The following is a 21,542-nucleotide window of genomic DNA, read 5'->3' as shown; positions in this document are numbered from 1 at the left end:
TTCCAGTGGGGTCCTTCTGGTGGTGATTGGGCTGTACACCGGGAGACAATCCCCTACCCTTTTCCGAAGAGTGTACTGCATTCTTTAACATGCACATTGGGCCATAAGGACCAACGGGTTAAACGTCTTATTCGAAAGACAGTGCGTTTATATTGTAACTTGCATTTCAGCCCTGTAGCTGAAATACAAGGACAGCATAGCATTACAAGTACAATAAAAAGGAATAGAAGCTATTAAACAACACTTAAGCTTCCTTTTAAATCTACTTTCAAATTATTATTGTGAAAGGAATTACTATGTATACAAGTAATTTATAACTACCACTTGTTGTTGCTATTTCTGTCTGTTATTTATTCTGATAATCTTAAAATAGATATGTCATAAAGTGCTTTGTTATGGATGAAAGGGAACTTCAATGTTAAATAAGCTGCAACTATAAAAATAGCCTTGTATAGCAAAAAATTCAGGCGGAACTACAATAGTAAACATTGCTTCAAATGTTGCATTCAAAAACAGCTTATCGCAATCTTTTCTTCATAATACCTAAGTGACTTTTTTTCTGGGTGGGTTAATTCCTTAATTTTTGTGTGTGTGTTTCTGTTTGACGTTTCTTCTGTCCGTTTTTTGATGTTTTCTTCTTTCGTGTTTTGTCTGCTTTGTTTTCGATTATTTTGTCTTGTCTATGTGCTTGTGTTGGATCTGTGTTTTGTCTCCTTTTGTATGTCTGCTTATTTATTTTTTTATTTTTATTTATTTATTTTTTATTTATTTATTTTTTTTAATTTTTAATTTTTTTTCTTTCTTTTATTTCTTTATTTTTTTTCGCAACTCTTAGCTTAAGATGTCATTCGCAATATTTTTATAAAAAAATTTACCTATTCCGATTTTCTAATGTAATTTTATTAATCATTTACTTGTTTTGCATTTGTTTGTTTATTTTCTTATCTGGATTTTTTATCTGGATTTTTTTGAACTTGCAATTTTTAGCTTAAGATGTAATTTTTCGCAATATTTTTGTAAATTTCTCTATTCCATTTCATACTGTAATATTATTAATCAATTTGTAATTTAGATGTAATTTCTCGCAATATATTTGTAAATTTCTCTTTTCCATTTTATATTGTAATGTTATTTATCAATTTATCTTTCACTTGTTTATATTTTTCTATATATTTATATGTATTATAAGACATCCTGTAATTGGCTTCCGCTGTTGGATGATTTTCGAAATAAAATAAATAAAATAAAATAAAATAAATTAAATTAAAAAAAACAGTCACTATAATGCTGTGAGAATATATCCTATAATTTATATTCTTTAATTAAAACCAGGGCTGAAATGTAAAGCATAAAATAGTGCACCGTCCTTCGGAAGAGACATTTAAGCTGTTGGTCCTGTGTGCAATATGAACATTGTGCATAGTAAAGAATGCAGTACAGTCTTCAGAAAAGAGTAGAGAATTGTTTCCTGGTCTACTGCCCAACTACCCCCAGAAGGACACCGCTGGATATAAGTACAGTTCCTGTATGGACTTCTATGAGTTACAGTAGGCCCATCCTTGGTATTCACACCAAATAAAATACAATACAATGTACGGCTTTGGCTTAAGCCTCTTCTGTTGGTATCACAAAGCGGTCGCGCCAGAAATTTGCCGACAAGGGGTCCGAGCCAAGGGGCCGACGAACCCTCGGTCGACGGCCCGGAATACAAAGCTCCCTTGAAGGGTTCACAGGGGGAGTTTTTATGGCCTAGTATGGTACAAGATGCGCTTTTAGACCACAATATTAGGGATTGGCAGGCACAATAACGTTATTTGGATTGGCAAATTATTATTTTTATAATGTTTGGTCTGACGACCTAGGGGGGTCTAAGCCTGCCCGATGAGGGGGGATGCCCACCCTGCTCCACCGCTGGCGGCACCACTGGTCTCGCAAGCAAAAGAAGCATCTGTTAATTGGTCAGGAAAACATACTCTTGTTTTTAATTTTAATTAACAAAAAAACTTATTTGTAGTAGGTCCTTAAATATACTGGATAAGTAAAAGCAACTCAATACATTTTAAGCTGAACAAAGAGTTAAGGTTTTGGGTGGTATCATTTCTTGTTACTTTTAGAATGTATGCGTCACCTTGTGAACAAGAAACGACTAAGGAAAAAATCGCTCCTGATAGTGTCTATAGATGCACGGATCATCTTCAGGAAATTGGAGGTAATCAATGTTCGGGGCACTGACGACAAGCAGGTCACCTGTTTTTACAAGGGGCACGCACCACCTCAATTTTGTTTAGATACGAGAAGAAAATATCTTATAACACTCTGTGAAATATAAATGGGTCAAATAATGTTCATTTGAAAATTAATTTAGGCTTTTGTTTTACAGCTTGTCTCATCTTCTTTCTAAGTCATACTGTATAACTACTACGAATATCGAACCAAGTTACAGCCTCTTTAAGGAATGACTAAGAGAGAAAATACTCAAGCGATTGTAGGCAGCTAAAAATAGCTATTAAAGCAATTCTGAAAAGGAAACGGGGTTGTAAAGTAAGGACAGAGAAAGATTTAAGTTTACCAGTTGAAAGACATAACACAAAAGGCCATGGATTTATCCATATCAAGATGCATTTCAAGGGACTACAGTATGTCCCAAGCCCTCTAGGTTTTGGTCACAATTCCCAATGGTCTTGGTCAACAGGGTCGCGGTCACTGAGGGTCTACAGTAAGCATGGAGGAAAGAAAGCAGGTGCAAGTCACTACAGTAGGTCAATCCCCTGGTTCTTGGGAACTTAGATTTTTAGCCCCAAGAATCTCAGCCCTTATAGTCCGGAGTATCTCAGTCACAATTATCTCTGTCCCGAGCCCCAGTACAAGTTAGTTTCTCCGTTCTTGTTGTACAGTACAACACTCACCAACAAGGGTTGTAATAAGTTAAGTCTCGCCAGACACTTTTTTCATGCAAATGAAAAAGAAACCTTTTTGTTATTACAGAGCTACGCTGGACTATGTTAACATAATCAAATGTTCATTTTAAAGTGTTTCTATTTACTATCATTACCGATATTATTTTAATTGTTATACTGCTAATTTATCTAAATTCTTTTGTATTACCTTAAGTATTTCTATATCTATTAAATCTATATTTATATTTATCTATATTTATGGGAGTTTTCAGACACTGCTAGGTCACTATACTTGTGAATACTGCCATGTGTACCTGGTCTTGACACCTGTGTTTAAACGTGTCCATACCTTTCTAAACTCATTTGTCTACAATTACACAAGGGCATACCTACTATGTTAATATACAGTACCTGTGTACAGATACAGCAATAATAAAACAAGTGGGCGGTACAGACAAAAAATGGTTATCAAGTGAGAAAATATTCATACTTTCACAAATGGATGTTTTAACGCTGTTAAATATTAACTACAATTTAATTTGACATTGACAAGCGGTGTACTCACTTTCATCTCAAACACTTCCATATCTTCAAAATATCACCAGCATTACAATACGATGTTGTTTTAAGTAGCATTTTAAGTGTCAACAATTCAGAAAGCTTTCTTAAAGATGTACATTTGTTTCTAGACAAGACTTTTTTTATACCTTATTTCGTAAACTTATTTTTTTTAAAGATTTTCAGGAGGGCGGGAAAAAAAAGAAAATAAAATTTTGTTTTCATTTAGCAAATAGTTTTGCCAAAAAAATCCAGAAGAAAATAAAAATAAAATTTTATTGGTGATGTAAACAGTGGGATGGTTAAATGCTTTAATCTGTATAATTAGGGAGATATTATCTTTAAGAGATTTCAAAGCAGCAGCAGGCGTAATAAAAACAAAAGAAAAACTTATATTTTTTTTCTAAAATCTCCATTGTTTTGCGGCGGCACATGCGTTTAATTGGACAAAAATAAAATTTTATCTTTATTCAAAATTATCATTATTGGCGGCCGGCGGATTTGCTAAACAAGGTATAAAAAAAATCTCGCCCTATGAGTTCTGTCATTTAACAACTTTAGCTCAATTATTCTTTGCCATAGATAGGAACATAAATTCAATGTGTTTTTTTTGTAATGAAAGTCTGTAAAATTTGCATTGTGGACAGGCTGTAATGTGGCTCAAGCTATGTATCAGCCCTATGTGCAAACATTTCATGGCATAAATATTTTAGTTAGGTAACCCTTAATACCTAAAAGTGATTTTCAGGCATTAAGCCAGTTTTCCACCAGGCGAATTTATTCCCGCGAATCGCAAATTTGTACCTGTATGCCTGCGCATTTGAGAATCTTGTTCGTATAGGCTAACATTTTCGATTCGCACGAATAAAACCATCTTTAATTGTTTGGAGTAATTTCAGTTAGAAAAAAAAACAAAAAACTGAAAACTGAAATAATTTGGTCCATGTCTTTTTGAAAGTTAACTTATTTATCATTTTATTACGAGTGATTAAAATGTTTTAAGTCAATGTTTGCCAGAATTGTAAATCTTTTCCTCTTCACATCCAAGGCCAGGAGCAAAAAACCTTGACTGTATCAGACCGACATAATTTTCACTATTAAAGTCTTAATTATACATCGGATTACAGGAGACATATCTTATAATAATCTTTTTTCATCAAGTACCAAGTTGATAGTACGAGGTTGATAACGAAAGATAATAATACCAGCAAAAAGGGAAGAGGCCATCTCAGGTGAAATACAACTGGTGTTGGTAGTAAACTGAAGAGGCCACTTAAGAATTAAGTACTGCTTTGAATTTAGTACTCAACTCTCAATCATAGGTTAAATTCTTGTCAATTTGTTGTGCACGCATACTCATATTTTTAACAGCTCTAGCTTAGTCGAGTGAACATTCGGTAAGGCAGGGGCACTGATAACTATAGCCTTAACATCAGCACTGGTTCAAGCCGCTCTCCTTGTCGAGGGTTCAGGTGGTAGAACCAAGTCTTCTTGGAAAAAGGACTTAAAAGAATGGGAGGTCTAGTGTATTGTATACAGTACATGTGATGTGTGAACCTATTGAAGAGTAGGGGGTTACCACGATGCTACAGTTCATTTCAGCTCCTGTGGTGGAATTATGTGAACTAAGCGCCTCTCTACATCTGCGACAGTAGTCAGACCATACCCATGCAATTCAGCACAACGACGCTGCGATTTATGGGTTATTCTCCCACATTTAATCCTACTATTTCAAACACCCTTAATTGAAAACATAAATAGTAAAAATTTAAGCACACAGAAATGAATAAATCAACAGAAATTCATTATTATAATATTCAACAATATTATTTAGGATTCAAATTTTAACATTCTATTATTTTATAAAAAAAAAAAAAGAATAAAGGCACTTCTTTTTTTTTTTTTAAACTCTCTGAGATGGCAAATTTAAGATTGTCAATGGGAAACAGCTACGACCTTCTCACTTTTATCAAGTAGATTTGAAAGCAAATAAAAGAAGCCGTAGACATGATTCATAGCATATGTATCCTCAACCATGGACGATCAAGAGAGGAATTTTACTGATGCGCGGTGACCAGAAAAAAAAAATCAAAAAATAAAATTTGGTGAGGCAGAGAAAATGAATGTGCGCGGGGAGACTAGAAACTAGCATTTTTTATTTATTTGGCATAATATTATATGATGGGATATGATACACCGATTATACCATAGCCCCAATATGATGGGACATGATACACAGATTCTACCATAGCCCCAATATGATGGGACATGATACACAGATTATACCATAGCCCCATGTGCCAAAATGAGGAGAACGAAAAAAGGTTAAACCAAACGAAGGTATTAAAGTAACCATAATGTTATTACAGATCAAATGTAATTAAGTGATGGATTTAATTTTTATTGATTAGTTTCAGAACAATCCATATCCCATCTAGTAGGCACCAATGTTAGTGCTCTCGAACAAAGATAAATTTGTGAGTACACTGTACTATACATATTAAAGCCCATATTGAATCAAAGCACTAATGAATACATGCTTAATGAAGTGAACTACAAAACTGTTACTTCCAGGGTCATACGAGTTCACCGACCCCTTGGTTTCATTGAAACTATAAATAAAAATAATCTGACAACAGGCCGTTCATGAGAATAGTGCATTAGTTATAACCACTCAACATCAGCGTGATGATTATGAGTTAAATACATTGTACGATAAGATACGATATACTTTTTATTGTCAAAATAAACTTTCATTACATTTGAGATGTGTTTTGCATCGCATACTCAGGTGAAAAAGGACATGCTGTATATCAAAGAAAGAAAATCTACATAAAACAAATCGATACAATATATACAGTATATAGAGCAAGTACAATATATATAATGAGACTATCTGGTGAAATTGAGATTAAAAATGTTGACAGCATTAACATGAATGAATTTTTAATTTACAATATGTTTCACAAAAATAGTATTATTTTGGGGAAATAATGTACTGCAACAGATATGTTTGGTATTCATTTGTTTAACTGAATGTTCGATGGTTTTAGATTTTACCATCAGAGAGAACCTCGTATACTGTGTAATGCACATTTTAAACTTTTAAGCCTACATGTTTTGTGCCTATAAAATGCAAAATTAATGCAATAATGATAATAATAATTCACATGAGTAATAATTAATAAGTAATTATAATTTACAGTACAGTACTTCAGGATGCATTACTTTACACCAGGGCTGAAAATTAGCAGTCACCTTTTTGGTGGCGAGCGATAATAAATATCTTGGGTATCGCCCGTCTGGAGACCCTTACTGGGCTCACGCTAACCGATAGTCCGTCATAGGTAAAAACTATTTTGGATTCGTGAAAAAATAACCAACTGCTTTTAGCCATTTTGGCAATGGCTTAAAATCATTTAAAAGTTTCAAATACTTGCTAAATACATAGTTTTTTTTTTCGTTGAAGCTCTATTTTTTGCCATTCCATAACCATGCAAAGTTTATCTGTGTTGTCGTATTGGTAGTCTAGCTCTGCAAACGTCATTGCGTGCTTTGCAATTTGTTATTTTAACGTGGTGGATGCAGGGCAGTGGCTGTATGACGACTACATGAAGGTGAATCACCTCATGTATGACGATTACATGAAGGTACCATATTTACGACAGCCGGCTTGCTGGTAGTGTACCATTTGGGCGCAAACTGGCGACAAAGTAGACCTAAAGGCAGCTGGCCATCGGGTACATAATGACTTCTGAGCTTTTGTTTATCCATAGAGGACTACCTACCTGTATGCTAAGGCCTAGATCGAGGTCTATGCGCGCGATGGTGGTAGAAATGTCATTAATAATTATTTAATCAATGATTTCTTGTTCTCGTCTGATATGTAAAATACATTTAAGTAATGCGTGTAATATTCTAAGAATGCACCACGTAGAGCAGAGTGATGGCAGTAGTACAGTAGCGGTTTAACCTGCCAAGGCTACATCTAGGCCTAGCCTACTAGGCCTAGGTCCAGATTGCAAGTCCTTGATCATCACAGTGAAAAATTTGGGTGACAGACGATTGGGCCCATTTCCAGACGAGCAGACCCAAGCCAATTTTGAATAATCCTTATTGGGACTTTATGTCCTGATACATAATTATGCTGAAAATGCATAAAATACAGGTTTTCTGGAGACGCTATCATTCCACAAACTCCCAAAAGTAGGCTATTTTCCTTGCTCCATGACCCCCTCCCCCGATATCGTTCTAAACTACTGTAAAAGGAGAATACTTTATGCCTACAGGTAGGCCTTCGTAATTTTTTCAAATTTGTGTTATATATTTAGAACTTTTAAATTACTGTACCTCGTTGGTGTGCTAAAAATATTAATTTGCCTATCAAATAACGTTATTTTGATTGCCAATCTCTAATGTGGTCTAAAATCACAATTTTGGGCCATAAAAACTCTTGTGTCAGTCGTGAACTAATACAATGGATTTTTTCTGGTACCCTGACCGAGATTCTTGACTGCTCGGACTAATGAATTTGGCTAAAGACAGATTCAATTGGCTCAAAAAAATTATCAAAATAATGTCATCTTGCTGGTTTTATTGAGTTTGTTTTTTCATAAAAATTATATTTTGGACCGTAAAAAAAAAATAGGACCAGTATAACTTTGGAAGGGCCAGTATCATTTTTTCCATACTGGCCCTGCTGGCCACTATGTTTGGAGGTTAATTTTCAAACACAAAAAAATCAAACATACAATTTCACATGCCCAACAAAATAATTAATAATTAAAACAGGCTTTACGAAAACCTTTGAAAAAATTAAACGGTTTCATGTTTGAGTAAAATGGTTTCTGACACTCGTGTATTCTGGAGAGAATTTTGTAATATTGGGGCGTGGCTGTAACATAAGTGACTGGATATGGTACAACTCTAATAAACTGATGGATCAAAGCCTGCACAAGATATAAATTAAAATGATGATAATGAGGTTCACATGATCCCCAGAAATTTTGTTTCGTGATCTCGCAAATGAATCTCGCAAATAAATTCATTCTCACAAAGGAATACATTCTTGTAATTAATGAATACGTTCGAGGTCGACGCTTTCTAACTTATTAATTAAATCAGCTGAATCGTAATTAAAAAATCTAGGTAAAAAAAAATCACTAAGCTGCATTCTTTTTGAAAATAATTTCATACTTTTTCCTATTAGAAAATTGCGTGAATAAATTAGTATTTGGTCTTTTCGTGTTCAAGTACCTTTACTGATTTCATTCACACATGCCAAGAAAATGATTGCTTTCCCGTCTAGTCCCGGATATTATAAAACGAGAGTTGGAATGAAGAAATTGATGAGACGGATGGTACACTATGAGTATATTAATGACAAAAGATGAACAAAGACGAACAGAATGCAGACTGCAATTATTGCAGGTGCATTAAAATCATCATAATTAATATTACTATCAAAATGTGAACATAATAATTTTAGTCTTCTTAACTTAAATACTAACATTACCAATATTATTGGCACTGGTTATAATAATACAGCAAATGCTCACCTAAATTTGGTTCAAAATAAGAATTATACTGACGAGCTAAAAATAGATTTCAAGTGTACATATATGCTGTGGAATGCCATTGATCAGAACATTTGGTCTTGGCGATAAAAAATCCCAGAAGGGACCACCTTAAAATATCCTAAGAATCCTTGTATGGACTTGTATGGTACAGAAACTTGAAACATTGAGATTGCAAGAAAGTTAGGGACAAACTCAAATAGAATAAATTTATTCAATACATGAATACGGATTAAAAGGTGGTGTCTGGAACTGAATGATGTAGAATGTAAAATATTCTCAGCCAGTCCAAATCTTTTTCTGTAGACAAAGAGTTCAAAAATGCAGAAATTTTTGCATCGTTTTTTGGGGTGTGAATCGAATACAGTACAAGTACTACTAGGTTGCTAGTGGTTTTTGGAAAATAAAAGAAGGTCCCTATAGTGGGTGTATTGCAACTGTACTCCTGAAGTTTAATTTTATTTTTGAAATTTTTGACAGGTGGATTAATCCCAAAATAATGCTTGATAATCAGAAAATATCAAAATAATTGTTGACTTACAGTACTGTATATAACGCATTGTGGAGACCGCTATGCACTTAACATTATTATTCCCGGTCATCGGATCAAGCACATATGGAACACGTATTCTTGTCCCTTCAAAGAATTCCATAATGTTGCAGCTGTAATCAGCGCATTTTTGTGTTTGAACCTACCAGGTACCTACTTTTACTCCTGGGTGGGAGAAGACAACCATAGGTAAAGGTTTTTACCGAAGGACACAAGCGAAATAGACAAGGAGAGATTGAACCTCCGACCTCAAAGTGGAGAAGAAGAACTACAGCCTCTGCGGCAAAGTGCTGAATGGTTCGATATATTTCATGACCTGTGCTATCCTTCAATCTCATACCTAATTCTCTTCTCAAGGATTAACTCAGAAAAAAATTTTTAATGGCATTAACTTGTTTTAACACGTAGACTACCAAGCCTTTTCCTAGTTCCATCCCAAATGCAAAGGCAAAAAGGGCACCACCATAATGAAAATAATTTCCATCAACTGTAGTGACACACGAATAAACATTAGTTATTTTTACATCATTACTTATGGGTCCTTCCCTGAACCTCCAGGGCTTGAGTTTGTGTTCTTGCGACCACTGCCAGCTAACATGTTTACGTGCAATACAATTGGACAGGTGTGGACAAAAACTCACGTCCTTGGCTCCTTGAGTTAACCCTGTCTAACGTAAACTCGTGTCCTTTGCATCAAACGTGTTAAACAATAAATGCATGGTTTCTGTAAAATGGTTTTTATTCATCATGTAAAATGGTTGGATGAGGCTTATTGTACAGTAGATATCAGATTGGTACGATAAGCAGTATCTACGTGAGGCACTATTCAGGCATCATTAACTTTCAAATATTCATCAACTTATATTCCAGAGTGCGGATTTGTTCTCAAAAATTGTTACTTACCCACATTTGGATCAGAAAACTTGAGAGGAAATAATAGTCACTACAAGTGCAAGTTCACAGTGCAGTAGAGAAATGCTGGTCTCGCGATTTTGCTTACGATAAACTGTACTATAACAATTACAACTACAATATGTTCAAAATTCTACGATATCGTACGCTTCAAAATGACTATTTGCACATGGAATGTTCCATAATACCTTTCACATCTTACCCAAACTCCTGTGCACCAGACGATTTTAGACTTTGCGTATCGTAGCGCAGCTTGTTATAAGCAAAAATCATAAGACATAGTATAGAAAATATGAGTTCCTACCTAAGATTCCTTTGTTTCGTGTGTCACCATCTCCATCGGTCAACTCGTACTGACTCAAGTCCTTGAGGTACTCTGCCGTTTTAGCGGATATATGTACCATTCCCTTCTTACCGGCCCCTTCCATCTGATTGGCTGTAGACACTGAATCCGACCACACATCAAATTTGAAACGTTTCTTGCCGATGATACCACAAAGAACCATCCCAGTGTGGATACCAACACGCATATCAACATCTTCGTTACGATCTCTACAAAAGTCCTTAATAGCATCTATCATTGCTAGGCCCATCTCAACACAGCACTTTGCGTGATCTTCCCGGCGTTCAGGACAACCCGACACACAGTAGTAGCAATCGCCTAGCGTACATATCTTCTCACAACCGTGAACTTCACATAACTTATCAAAGCGTCCGAATAGATCATTAAGTAAATCAACAAGAACATCCGCCGTCTTCTTTCCGCTCATTCGTGTGAAACCTACAATATCAGCGAAAAGAATACTAACTGGCTCCATACGCATCATAAAAAATTCGCTAAAAGCTGTATGCTTCTTTCTTATTTCCTCTTCCCCCATAATTTCACCAGCCAGATATTTTGGCATTACAGAGTGGATCATTTTTTCTGTGTTCTGTTTCTCGACCTCAAGTTCGTGCCGAGTTAGCGTGGCTTGTGCGATTTTCCAGAATGTGCTGTGACTACGAACTTGGGTCATGAAGAAGATATGGAAGCCAATTAAATGAATACATAGATGTAGAAAGAGCTTGGCGAAGAGTTCCTTTACAAATTTAGTTTGCGTGTAATTGCCATCAAATTTGTAAGAGTAATAGAAGAAAAAGAACTCGTAGACAAATGAGAATATAAATCCGACAGGTGCGCATATGTATAACGGCATAGGTAGCACAGTATACATCATGAGAATGATTTCTAAGCACATTGCGAAAGTCGATATACTTCTTGTGATGAACGAATCAGGTTTACACACAATAATTGAGACAAGTGTCAAAGTGCACAATAATAGCGACATGATCACGGATGATAATATAACATGCGATTTGTAATGTTCAGACCTTGAATACAACAAAAAACCTATTGCTATAACACAGACTACCAAACTCGAGGTTAGTAACACCACCCAATCGCTCTGCTGTATCGAACCATTGTAAACCACCCAAATAAATGACATCAAAATCGTGTATTGCAGCGCATACCGGAAGCGATTCTTCAGCTCAGGAATCAATAGTCGCTGATATTGTTCCTCAATTTCTTTTGAGTCAAATGTTGGGTTAAGCCATCGCTGAGATGCACGCTCAAATAGCTTAGGGCACCGGAACATTGATGATTTTCCTTCGGATGACATCCCCTCACTAATTGATGGCTGCGATTCTCTCTTCTTGTCCTGGATCACTTCAACTTCAATCGAGTCCTCCGTAATATTAGTGTTCTTTTGTGACTGATAAGACACTTTCATATCTTTTTCAGAAGCCATGTTGGTTTTCCTTAGGACCACTAACTATAGCAAAATAAAAGCTGGACCATAATCCGTAGTTGGGTGACGGTGAACGTTGTAGAACTAAATAATCAGAAACCAGCTCGTCATTGGCCAGGCATCGAATGATTCATCCTCCTCTGAGGTCTGAAAAAACAAAATGATAAAACATGTCAGCCTTCATCAATCAATCAATCAATTTGAGTAAATAAAAGCTATATGATTATTACTACATGGCTAAAATATGTAGGCCATTACCATCGCTAAATAATTTCAAAAATAACAATCGTATTGAATTCATAATAGTTGTACTGGTACCAAGGGTTAAATTACAGTTTGAAATATCACCATTAAACTGTGTTTACTATCATCTATGCAATGAATTTCACAATCAAAATACTACTGGTATATACCTGACAGGATTTCTACGTGGTCCTCTATTATTTTCCAATTTATGATATGCCTATATATATATATATATATATATATATATATATAGCCATGGTGTGGTTATGGTCATGATGTGATGTCATCATAACCATAAAATACTGTTGTATGCCCATATATAGTCATGATGTGCTATATATGGTCATGATGTGATGTCATCATGACCATATTTAGGAATGTCACATATTTTTGTCAAATACAATGTGATAGTTTGGACAGTGCTTTTAGGGGTCATTCATGATATTTCCATCATTTTCACAAGAGTGGAAAAAAACAGACTTATAGTGGAGTAGTGAATCAACTGTATATTCTTTTATGGAAATGAAGACGTGACCTTAAAACGACATGACCATCATCCGTTTAATATGTACTATGTTATGAGAAGGGTGCATTGAAGGAAAGAGTGTTTTAAACTCTTTTGAAAATGATGATGAATGAGGATAAAGGCATGTTTATACTTACGATAACGATAAAAAAGCTAAAAAGCAATTGTTCATAAAATAAATGAAATAAGAGAAGTTTTTACAATAGAACGATTCGACAACGATTTATCAGTTATGCGATAACAACATATTTTGACAAATCAAATGACGTCATAATCATGGACAAATGATAAAATCGTTGCTACTACGACATCTGATTTGATTGTTAAAATATATTTTGTTATTGCATACACGATAAATTGTTATAGAATCGTCCTAGTGTAAAAACTTCTCTTATTACTTTTGTTTTCTATATGAACAATCGCTTTTTAGCATTCTTATCGTTATCGTTGAAGTGTAAACAGGCCTTTACTCTTAAGTTGAATGTATGGTCCCACAATTTACGTGCTGAGCGGTTGGCTGAGAGCATTGTTCCTGCTTCTTGTGAAGAAGACCCCCGGTTAAACCCAGCCAGTGTTGCGTTTTAATTGAAGTCTGATCCCTTGTCTCCTCAAATAACCCTCATGCAGAGTTAGGCGGGTTAAGGACAATGTTTGTATCCGTGTATGTCGGATATGTTTGTAGTAATCACATTAGTTACTGGAATTTGTATACAGGCTTGCCTGCAAGGTTTTGGCATTTGTTTGCCAGTTGAATGGATGAAAATAAATTACTTACTATTTATCTATATAATTGTGTAATGCAAAAAGTACCATATAAATTATAAAAATTATTATTATAAAGTATAATAGAAGTACCATAATCATAAAGGTCAGTGCAGTACTTGCAAGGCAATTTAAAAAAATCCTCTTTTCAATTATGAAATTTTTTAAAACTTACATTATGAATGTTGTTAGAAGATGAGCTGCAAAAAATTGCCTGCTTATTATTTATCTTCCTAATTATTATTGTTCACTAATAATATTTGTAAATGCCTTCTTTTGCTATTTTAATGCACCTAGACACAGTAATGATAGCTACATCCCTTTAAGTCCCATCTTCAATGCAATTAAAGCCAGGCTCCAAAGAAAAAAAAATGTTTATATGTTGTACAACTGATTTTCTAAGACCCAAAAAGCATATTGGACGAAAAACTTGGGAACAGTTAATTAGGTATCAGATTTTTGAACATTTAAAAAACATTGGGAAAAGGTGGAAGAAATAAGAGTGGTTAACAATTCATAATTTTCCCTTTGATACTTTTGTGTCTTATACCCCATTCAGACTAGCATCGCATTGCGATTGGTTGTAGCAATTGTGACACCCAATTGCAAAGTAAAATCGTGTGTGAAAGCTCACCAACAGTAGTCGATATGTAATCAATATCGCAATTGTTACCTGTTGCAATTGAGTGCTACAATCTTTATTACTCCCCGATTATCAAGGAATCCGATCGCAACGAATCCCAACGAATTCCACAGGCACTGTTTGGCTGAGGTCAGTCAACATACTGTAGGCCTAGCCACCGGAGGCCTGGCCCTAGAATGTAAAGTTTGCTTGTGTTGGTCTGCGTTCGTTCATTGCGATCAGGAATAATCAGTTTTGGATTACCACCGATTACAACGCAACCGATCGCAACAGAGTGTAGTCTGAATAGGGTCTTAGAAAAAGTCAGTTGTGTGATGCAGTATATCAAAAACTGTTTTACCTCCAGAGCTGACCTTAAAAGTATACTGTAAATGTGTTGTCAAAATTTAGTTGTGTTTAAAATAGTAAATTACGATCGAAAAACAGGGGATCGTCTTCTACACGCAACACATATAGAGTACTGTACATATTTTATTTTAAAATTGTCTTATGCGCAGATCGTCCGCAAATCGCAGCAAATTTGCTACTGAAATAAAACTAGCAATTGTTGGTATGAATTAACATATTTTTAAATGTGGGTAAATAAGCCTTTTATGAAAATAAAATGGTATTTGGAAGATTTCAGTAGCCCTACATTTGGCTCCATTTTTAGCCAGCTAGATGTAGTATCAAAACCATAAAAAGGGGGAGGGGCTTGTCTTATATGCTAGACATAAAAATATTATACAAATATCTTCTAAAAAAATGGGGGTTGTCATATACATGGAGCACCTTATGACAGCAGTTTATTTTTTTAATTAAATTTATTTGAAGAATTATATTTATTGTAAATGAGCAGTATGGGGAAAATTAGAAAAATAATTAATAACAGCCCAAGTTTGTTATTGTTACTATATAATAGTAAATTGATTTTTGATACATAATTTGTCACTAATTATAGCACTGTACAATTAACTTAATTAGATGAAACTGACCTTTCTATTGTTAAAATATGCCACATGTATATATAGCGAATTGTGCTATCAAATTTACTGCTGTACAAATATAGATTTGTTTTCTTACGTTTCTACAATGCAGTTGATTAAAACGAATGTCATTTGATATCCAACTGGATTAAAATAATAGTAAGAGATAAAAATGGATTCGAAGTTATTAATTTTATTAGCAGTTGTTTATTAATGGCGTCTTTCCACTCCATTGACCCCGATACATTTAGGTACGTATCTGAGAAATATATGTTTGTCGAACCATGTGTCAGAACCATATGTCAGTTGATTTACTGTTCTATATTTAACTGAAAGTGCAATATTTATGTGCATTCCGACTAACATATTATTATTAGAAATTATTTATAATTATTATTATTAATATTATTGTCATACATTTAATATTGTGCAAATTCCATAACAATGTTCAAATGCACATTACTCTAAATTTGGCAAGTTTACAATACTTTTAATATTTAATTACAAATACTACTTATTTTAAGATAAAAAGCCAATATTTTTAAATTGAATTTAGAAATTGTTGGATTTACACACATCTCAGAAATCTCCCACTTTCTACCACTATTTCTAGAAGCTGGTCTTAAGCCTTGTCTTATGCGAAAATATAGGGTGGTATTCTTTTAATAATTTGGCTTTTCTTGCTCTTTAGGCACTGCGAGACTCTGGCGGGGTAACTAACAATACTCCAGATATTATTATTTATTAAATAATCAGTAATATTTAGGCATGTATAGCACCCTTTACCAGAGTTGTACTTTTTAGAGAAAAAAGAAGCGATTGGAAGAGTGGAACTGTTGAAGCATAACTGATGACGGTGGAAAGTTGGATACATTCAAGTACATCACATTTAATGCCACAAAGCAACAAGATACTTTCTACTACTATTTAACTTATTTCAAATAATTTCTCCATGTGTATCTTTTACTAATTCTCTCAATACAGTAATGGAATTAATAAACAAAATCCTTTAATGAACCTATTTCTAAATTCTTGGTTTCAGATTGCAGTGAAAGATACGATAGTGTTCTTTGCTTTGCATATTAAATGACTGTTGAGGACTTTTTCTTTAGTTTCGATAGAAGATCAGACCAGTACAGTTATTTTCTATCAAAATCGATCCATAAAATTTATTCACCAGTCACGTATACATCTTATGAAAGAGTATATTAAATTCGACAGTATACTGCAATATGCAAATATTGGTTTTTAATTGTTTTGATGAATCTGATCAGATATAAAGCCTTTTTCACACCTTGTTGCACAAAGTTATTTTTGTAAAAAAAATTTTCTCATTAACAAAATGATTTTGGCAACACCATCTTGACAGGAGGAAATAAAAATAAAATGTTATTAAAAAATTAAATAGTGTAGTAATGAGATAGATAAATGCTTTAAATTTCTATAATTAAGGAAGAAATATATCTTACTTTTTGAGATTCCAGGGGTGCAGAGGGCATAATTTTAAAAAAAATATATATATATTTTTTTTTTATTAAATTTTCATTTTTTAGTAGCGGATTGTGCGCTAACTGGCCAAAAACAAAATTTTATTTTTATTCAAAATCACCATTATTGGCGGTCGGCAAGTTTCCTAAACAAGGTTCAAAAAAAGACTCGCCTAATCAAAATATATACAGTCAAATCAAATAGCCTACAGTAACTGCAAAACTGGTAAAATGTACGGTAAGAATAATTAAGGTAAGTTCCCATCTGTAATCTGAAAATTTAATTATCAATAGTTAAAACTGAAGTTTCTCAAATGAGAGAATTTGATGCATTATATATTAATTATGTATGCAGGTAAGACATTCACTGTGTAACTAATGGTTTTCAAATTCTATCCCATTGTAAGTGTAGAGAGCATGGCAAAAATATGTTAAAAATCAATGTCTATTGTACATGAGGCTACTTCAACAGGGTATTGCTATACCCTGCATACCCCACAAACCTCCAAAAAAAAAACCACTGCAAACCCCATCCAAACCCTGTGATAATGATTGAATCACATAGTATAGGTTTAGCAATACCCCTTCAACATGCTAACATTACAATTTATTCTGTCATTAAACACACTGCCGATAGGTTAGACACGAAAATGTTGTTGTAGTCCTTGAACCACTGCAGCGAGAGTTTAAAAAAGAAATATATTTTAGCAGTGATCACTACAGGCGAGAACAGGCAATCTGACAATTGAGCTTAGCAATTTAGATGGGCTAATGTATGCGTCTTATGTCTGGTTTCCATAAAACCGCTACACTGTCGCTACAGTGTTTTTAGACAATCACTGTACTGCGTACTGTAGCAGTCCCCGACGCAATCAGGAAGGTTCACCGATTCAACCGACCAATCGGCATCACCGAAAGCTGTGGCTGATAGGGTGTAGAGATTGAAACCAAGCTTAATAATATATAATATTTTTCTAGCCAATTAACAGTCACACATATATAATAAAAGAAATTTCTTGCACTAGACCCATAATTTTTCTGAGTATTATCAACTTCAGGTGGACAGAGAAAAGATTTGCTTTCTCATTTAGCCATTTCGGTCTAAAGCACCAAGGCAGAAGAAAAATCATATTCATAAAATAGTTTTTGAGGGACAATAAAGGATGCTTTAGGATATCAAAAACGATTCTTTTGTGTGGTTTTGATGTTCGATGAAAACATATTAGTAATCAAATAGAAAGGCTATATTTATCTGTAAGGACAATTTGTTTTCTCTTACATGTAAGGATGACACGGCAATGGCAGGCTAATTAACATTAAACAACTTCTTAATTAAAAGTTGTTACAGACACTGATGTTAAATGAATCAAACAAGCCAATTATGCAAATTGCTTGTGATATTTATATTTTATGACATAAAGTTTGCACATGTAAATCATACATTTTTTATTAAGACTGAATTAGTAATTAACAAAAGAATACTGAAATTGCCAATTAGCAATAATATTCAATCTTAAAGCTTAATCAATACAACAGGTAAAGGCTGAATTAATTATTTGGTAAATTAGCAAATGAACTGCTTGGCTTAGAAAATAAAATACTCTATTTAATCAATTCATGTATGCATAAAGCCCGTACAATACAATTATATTACATTCAAGTAGAGCTATAAATGACTGAATAGAGAACTCATGAGACTCTGATAGGTCATTAGTTGCCGCATGAGGTCAATAACAACAGCTCTCAATTGTTTTCCTTCCAAGATTTTTAAGGGAATTAAAGCAGTTGTAGCACATTTGTAAAGGAGTGGCAAGTGTTCCCGTGGAAACTATGTCATCGATCGTTGCAATTTTATACCTTTGGGCAAATAATGTCTTTCAGCAGTTGGTCGGATCTCCTTGACCATTGGTCAACAATAGGCCTGATGACCAGTGATAGCAAATATGCAATAAGGAACTGAGTATACACGTTGTGTGTCTTACAGTATTTAACTCAACACTTACTATCGACGGATGCATCTACAAATCATTATCAAAGGCTCTGCAAAGTTTAGCACAGAGTACACTCTCAAAATTCTAACTCTTATTAGTCTAAAGTCACAGTTGCACTGAACCGTGGGCAACATTCCAATGGGTAAATCTTACCACTGTTCGAAACTTGGATTAATTGACGTGGTTAGTTTTACCATAAGTCATGGTAAAACTAACCGAGTCCTAAAAGCCTAACTGAGCGGTAAAGGTCATCAACTTCAGTGACTCAGGAAGTTTAACTGACTTGTACTGTTTGAACTGGACTTTTCCTCTCTGCAAAACTAGCTCAATTAGTTTTCCTGAGTAAACGGAGTCGGTTAAACTAACCGTGCGAATCAGGTTAAAGTTACCTGAGACGAAAGTTTCCTGGGTTGCTGGCACTGGACTTATTATGGGTAAACTAACCGGCGTGTTGGTTAGCTTTAATAAAATAAGTCCTTTAGGATTGTGGCTTAAGAATGACTTCCGAGTTTTATCATAACAGTCAATTTTAATCAATTGATTTTTTAAAAATATATTTGTTCCATGAGAATTATAGGAAAGATATAGAGATTCTTTTGGCTTTTGTCTATCTTCTATCCAGGAAAAATCTTTTGTATTTAAATACAATTTAACTATAAAGCCCTATTCAGACTATGGAATTTTATTTGACAAAATCATGTGACATACCTGACTATATAGAGGCTCATCATGACTATATATGGTAAACAGTTGCATAGACAGACACAAAAAGTGTAAGTGCAGACATTTAGTCTAATATAAAAAAAGAAAAATTCTACGTGCTTGTGTCTGTAAATGTTTACAGTTAAAAGTTTTTCATAGGTGTGCGAGATTAAAAATTGTTGCACCATATTATGACCTGATGACATGTTTGCCTGAGCCTGACTTACTGTCTCTTGGCTCATTAAACTTCATGACTAACTGCACCCTATAACCCACACTATTCTGGACAACTATCCTACATTACTCTACTGAATGATAACAGTACTAGATCAAATTTATGATTTTTTCTAGCATCAAATCTTAGCTTCAATACTAAAATTTATTCTTCCGAAATTGAAGCAAATTTATATTTCTGACCATCCTATCAAATAATTGTTGGAAATAGGTTTTCTTACTGTTCTCTGAGCAAAGTAATAAGAATGTTAGCTAAACCCTGATTTTCAAAATCCACACTACACCCTTCAAAAAATATTTTACAATGCATTTTATAACATGCACGTAATAAAATTATAACAGCAATAAAACTGATAAAATCCATTTATGAAATAATCCAAATAAACATTTGAGTTCCATCTTCAGTGGCCATTCTTAGCTTGATTCTCTTTTAATAACAAAAATTTATAATAATATTATGTATTATAACATAATATAATTTTTCAATATCATTATATTGCATATTGAATTAAATGAGTCACAAAACATTCAAGAAAAAAAAGTTGACATCTTTTCAGAACATAATAAGAAGTATATCTGTAAAGGTATTGCATTATTTGACCAGGATGCAATAAATAATATACTGAATAAAGAATACAATTCTAATCAATAGCCTCACAGTATTGTAATTTTGTTTTGTGTGTCCTTATTTTAAATAGTTCTTATTCTGAGGCACTATATTATATAATAATGCATTTGAATAAAGACTGCTGCAACTGTCGTTTTGTCTCAGCCCACACTAAGCCAGAATACAATGATCCATTGTCAAGTTTGATTGGGCTAACGCTAAGTGGAAAACAGTAAATCTGCATATAATACAAATATAAATCAATCATGACTGAGTCATTGATAATGACTTAGAATGAAAAACAAAAATAAGCAATCACAACATGGTTTATTCTTGGTTAAGGCTAGATCTAGGTCTGGCCTAGGTATTCATAGCTACGCCTGCCCTGCCTAGGCCCTAGGTAGCCAGTAATTCAAATGGAAGGTACAACACAACAGTCAATTACTAGGCCTAAAAGGATTTAGGTACTGTATTACAATCAATAGCGAAGTTATAAAAACGAAACCTAAAACTATGTTTACCAACATGTTCAGACAGGACGACCAAACGTTAAATAATACTTCTTACCTTTACGATAACCTAATTTACTGTAAGGGCCTTTATTCTAGCATAGACTTGGCCCAGGCATAGGCCCTAGGCCTAGTACTAGTAGGCCTAGGTGCCTACACAGTCAAGAGACGTTCGCAACTAGAAACCACATTAACATTAACAACAAGACCCCGTTGGCATTGTGTATGTTGCCCTAAAGCAGCCAACTAAAACACACGTCTACTTGTTCTCTCTACCCATAGCAATTTACGAATCAAATACACTCTAGAAGCATTAAAAAAAATCAACTGTGCATTAATTACTATGGATCATAACTTACCTGGAAGCTAAGCCAACTTTATTAAAACTGTCGAGAAGGATCACGCCTGGGATGGGCTACAACTGGTTTCGGCGGTCAGAAAACAGTTACATCGATCGCCTACTTTGTCAGGTGTCTGGTGCCGTGTATCCAGTTCTATGTGTACAGACCTTAGCTCTGACAAGCACACCGGCTTGCTCAATGCAGCCTTACGATTGCACCTTTATATTTCTGCTGTCACCCCCTCTG

At 34.3% G+C, this 21,542-nt stretch overlaps 1 protein-coding gene across 1 annotated transcript; it reads right to left on the bottom strand.

Moving 5' to 3' along the window:
* Nucleotides 1–4,007: 4,007 nt before the first annotated feature.
* Nucleotides 4,008–21,542, bottom strand: LOC117112984 (adenylate cyclase type 9-like). Its single transcript, XM_033256206.1, has 2 exons — nt 21,315–21,542; nt 4,008–12,430 (listed from the first exon to the last, which is right to left on the bottom strand). Exon 2 carries the CDS (start codon nt 12,281–12,283, stop codon nt 10,763–10,765), a length of 1,521 nt encoding a protein of 506 aa, XP_033112097.1. The 5' UTR covers nt 12,284–12,430; nt 21,315–21,542; the 3' UTR covers nt 4,008–10,762.

This window comes from Anneissia japonica, unplaced genomic scaffold (assembly GCF_011630105.1).
Source record: "Anneissia japonica isolate Jap-2015-1 unplaced genomic scaffold, ASM1163010v1 scaffold3066_len296678_cov185, whole genome shotgun sequence".
In the NCBI taxonomy this organism is placed as follows: Eukaryota; Metazoa; Echinodermata; class Crinoidea; order Comatulida; family Comatulidae; genus Anneissia; species Anneissia japonica.
The sequence above is the reverse complement of the archived record's forward strand: the minus strand, read 5'-3'. Positions and strand labels throughout refer to the sequence as shown.

Bases quoted from the DNA above. Each gene is read 5' to 3' on its own strand.
- LOC117112984 (XM_033256206.1), bottom strand. From the start codon at position 12,283: ATGGCTTCTGAAAAAGATATGAAAGTGTCTTATCAGTCACAAAAGAAC.